General features: G+C 42.6%; 1 protein-coding gene across 1 annotated transcript in view; it reads right to left on the reverse strand.

The window, feature by feature from the left end:
* The window catches only part of LOC106868491 (lysine-specific demethylase 5A), a 65,922-nt gene that overhangs the window by 5,799 nt on the left and 57,232 nt on the right, over positions 1-2,891 (reverse strand). Inside the window, exons 25-26 of the mRNA XM_052978276.1 lie at positions 1,374-1,548; positions 5-65 (exon numbers count right to left, since the gene is read on the reverse strand). Coding sequence (XP_052834236.1) covers positions 5-65; positions 1,374-1,548 — 236 coding nt within the window. The remainder of the gene's footprint in view (positions 1-4; positions 66-1,373; positions 1,549-2,891) is intronic.

The following is a 2,891-nucleotide window of genomic DNA, read 5'->3' on the forward strand; positions in this document are numbered from 1 at the left end:
TTGCATTTGGACAGCTTGGTTGACTCTCTTGATGTTGGCTGCCTTTGGTAGGGGAACACAAGACCCTGAAACAAACAGAAAAAAAAAACAAATAACAACAACACAGAGGTGTGGCACGTGAGGCAGTAGCAATCTGCCTGAAACTATCAAACACTGATGCAGTATACAGAGCCCTTCCATCGCTTCTGATCTCAACTGATTGAAAGTGTTACCATGTACATATTTTGTCTTGGTATAAAAGATGGGCCACAGCAAATATTCTGCTCAATACCACAGATTTGCTTGTCAGTTGTTTGACCCTAACAAGTTGAGCATGTCCATTGGTGACTGACGATATGTGCATCACTGATCAGGAGCAGAAGTAGTGGGGGAGCATCATAGCTGTGTGTTGAGAGGAATTCCTTAGGGTGTGACTAATTCACCTTTGGAATCATGAGTGTTTGTTCAACACCCTTAAAGAATCCATACTCAGGAATGTTTTGAGTGGGATGGGCTACTCGACCTGAAGAACATTCAAACTGGACCTCACCTGCGAGGTCATACGCTGTTTATCTTGATATCAGATTAGTATGTCGCGCACTTATGGTTGTAATGCAGGTGCCTGGGGTACCCTTGTCATATGGGTAGTCATGATGGGTATATTTGGCTTCAGTTCATTTAATAAAGCCGCAAAGACCTGTTGAGGCAAGTGAAATCGAAATCAAACTAAATTCGACGACTGGCAACCATGCCAACATCGTCTCCTTCATTGGACACGAAACTCGGCTTGCAAAGACCTATTGGGGCAAGCGAAAGCGAAATCGTGATGGCAAATGTGCCCAGCGTTTCCTTCCTGGCACATGTAAAGATATTCGAGCGAGATCGTTGCCAGTGCCGCTGGACTGGCTCCTGTGCAGGTGGCACAAAAAATACACCATTTTGAGTGTGGCCGTTGCCAGTACCGCCCGACTGGCCTTCATACCGGTGGCACGTAAAAGCACCCACTACACGCTCGGAGTGGTTGGCGTTAGGAAGGGCATCCAGCTGTAGAAACTCTGCCAAATCAGATTGGAGCCTGGTGTAGCCATCTGGCTCACCAGTCCTCAGTCAAATCGTCCAACCCATGCTAGCATGGAAAGCGGACGTTAAACGATGATGATGATGACTACAGCTGGCTGTTTTAAGATAAATAAATAAACCTTACTACGTACAACAGAGCCTCATCTTTGAAATGTAAACATACTGAGAGATTTGGTTGCTATTTCTAGCAGAATGCATAGTTACATCGAAGAATGGATATATATATATATATATATATAATAAAGTAGTAGTGGTAATGAAAATGGTGGTGGTGGTGATGAAAGTAAATGCGGTGGTTGTGGTTTCAAACTCACCATGGAACCAGTCTTTACACAATTCACACTGTAACATCAATCCAGACGCAGATTTACGACAGATGCAATACTTGATGTCTCCACCGTCCGAATTGTGGATCTTCTCCAAATTGATGCTGCGAAGTTCCTTCATTGCCTCGATTTCTCTTTGTTCAGCCAACTTGAAGGCAGCAACCTGGGGACGTGAAGTGGGGGAGAAAACAAAGTAGAAAGGCAGGGGTTAGAAACGACGTAAAACAAAGTCCACCTCGGCGGCATTCGAACTCAGAATGTTAAGACAGACAAAATACTGCTAAGCATTCCGCCCAGTGTGCTAACAACTCTGCCAGCTCACAGCCATAATAATACGAAATACTACTACTGAAGGCACAAGGTCTGAAACTTGGAGGGAGGGGACCCCAGTGGAATTTGAACTCAGAATGTTAAGACAGACAAAATACTGCTAAGCATTCCGCCCAGTGTGCTAACAACTCTGCCAGCTCACCACCTTACTAATAACAATGGTTTCAAATTTTGCCACAAGGGCAGTAATTTTGGGGAGGGGGATGAGTCGATTACATCGACCCCAGAGTTCAACTGGTACCTAATTTATTGACCCCGAAAAGGATGAAAGGCAAAGGTGACCTTGGCAGGATTTGAACTCAGTGCATAGCAGCAGGTGAAATATACCACTTTGCATTTCATCCCGCACGCTAACAAGGAGGAGTCAATTACATCAACCCCCCCAGTGTTTCACTGGTGCTTAATTTATTGACCCCTAAAAGAAACGAAAGGTCAAATCACCTGCAGCAGAATTTCAACCACAGAACATGCAGACGGACAAAATACCAAGAAGCATTTTGCCCAGCGCGCTAACGAACGTGCCGGTTGTCTGCCATCATAATAATCCTTTCTCCTATAGGCACAAGGCCTGAGATTTGGGGGCAGGGACTAGCTGATTACACTGACTCCCCCAGAGTTCAACTGGTATTAATTGTATCAACTCCGAAAGGATGAAAGGTAAAGTCAACCTCAGCGGAATTTGAGCTCAGGTAGTAGGGGCGGGTGAAATACCACAAAGCATTCCACCCAGTGTGCCAACGATTCTGCCAACTCACCGCCTTAATAATAATAACAATAACAATAATAACAATAATAATAACAATAATAACAATAATGATAACAATAATAATAATAACAATAATAATAATGATAATAATAACAATAATAATAATAATAATGATAATAATCCTTTCTCCTAAAGGCACAAGGCCTGAAATTTGAGGGAAGGAGACTAGTCAACTACATCGACCCCAGTGTTCCAATGGTACTTAATTTATTGACCCCGAAAAGATGAAAGCCAAAAATCAACCAAGGTGGAATTTGAACTCAAAACTTGAAGACGGACATAATACTGCTAAGCATTTTGCCCGGCACGCTCACGGTTCTGCCAGTTCGCTGCCTTAATAATAATAATAGTAACAAATAATAATAATAATAATAATAATAATAGTAACAATAATAATAATAATAATGTTC

This window comes from Octopus bimaculoides, unplaced genomic scaffold (assembly GCF_001194135.2).
Source record: "Octopus bimaculoides isolate UCB-OBI-ISO-001 unplaced genomic scaffold, ASM119413v2 Scaffold_12528, whole genome shotgun sequence".
Lineage (NCBI taxonomy): Eukaryota > Metazoa > Mollusca > Cephalopoda > Octopoda > Octopodidae > Octopus > Octopus bimaculoides.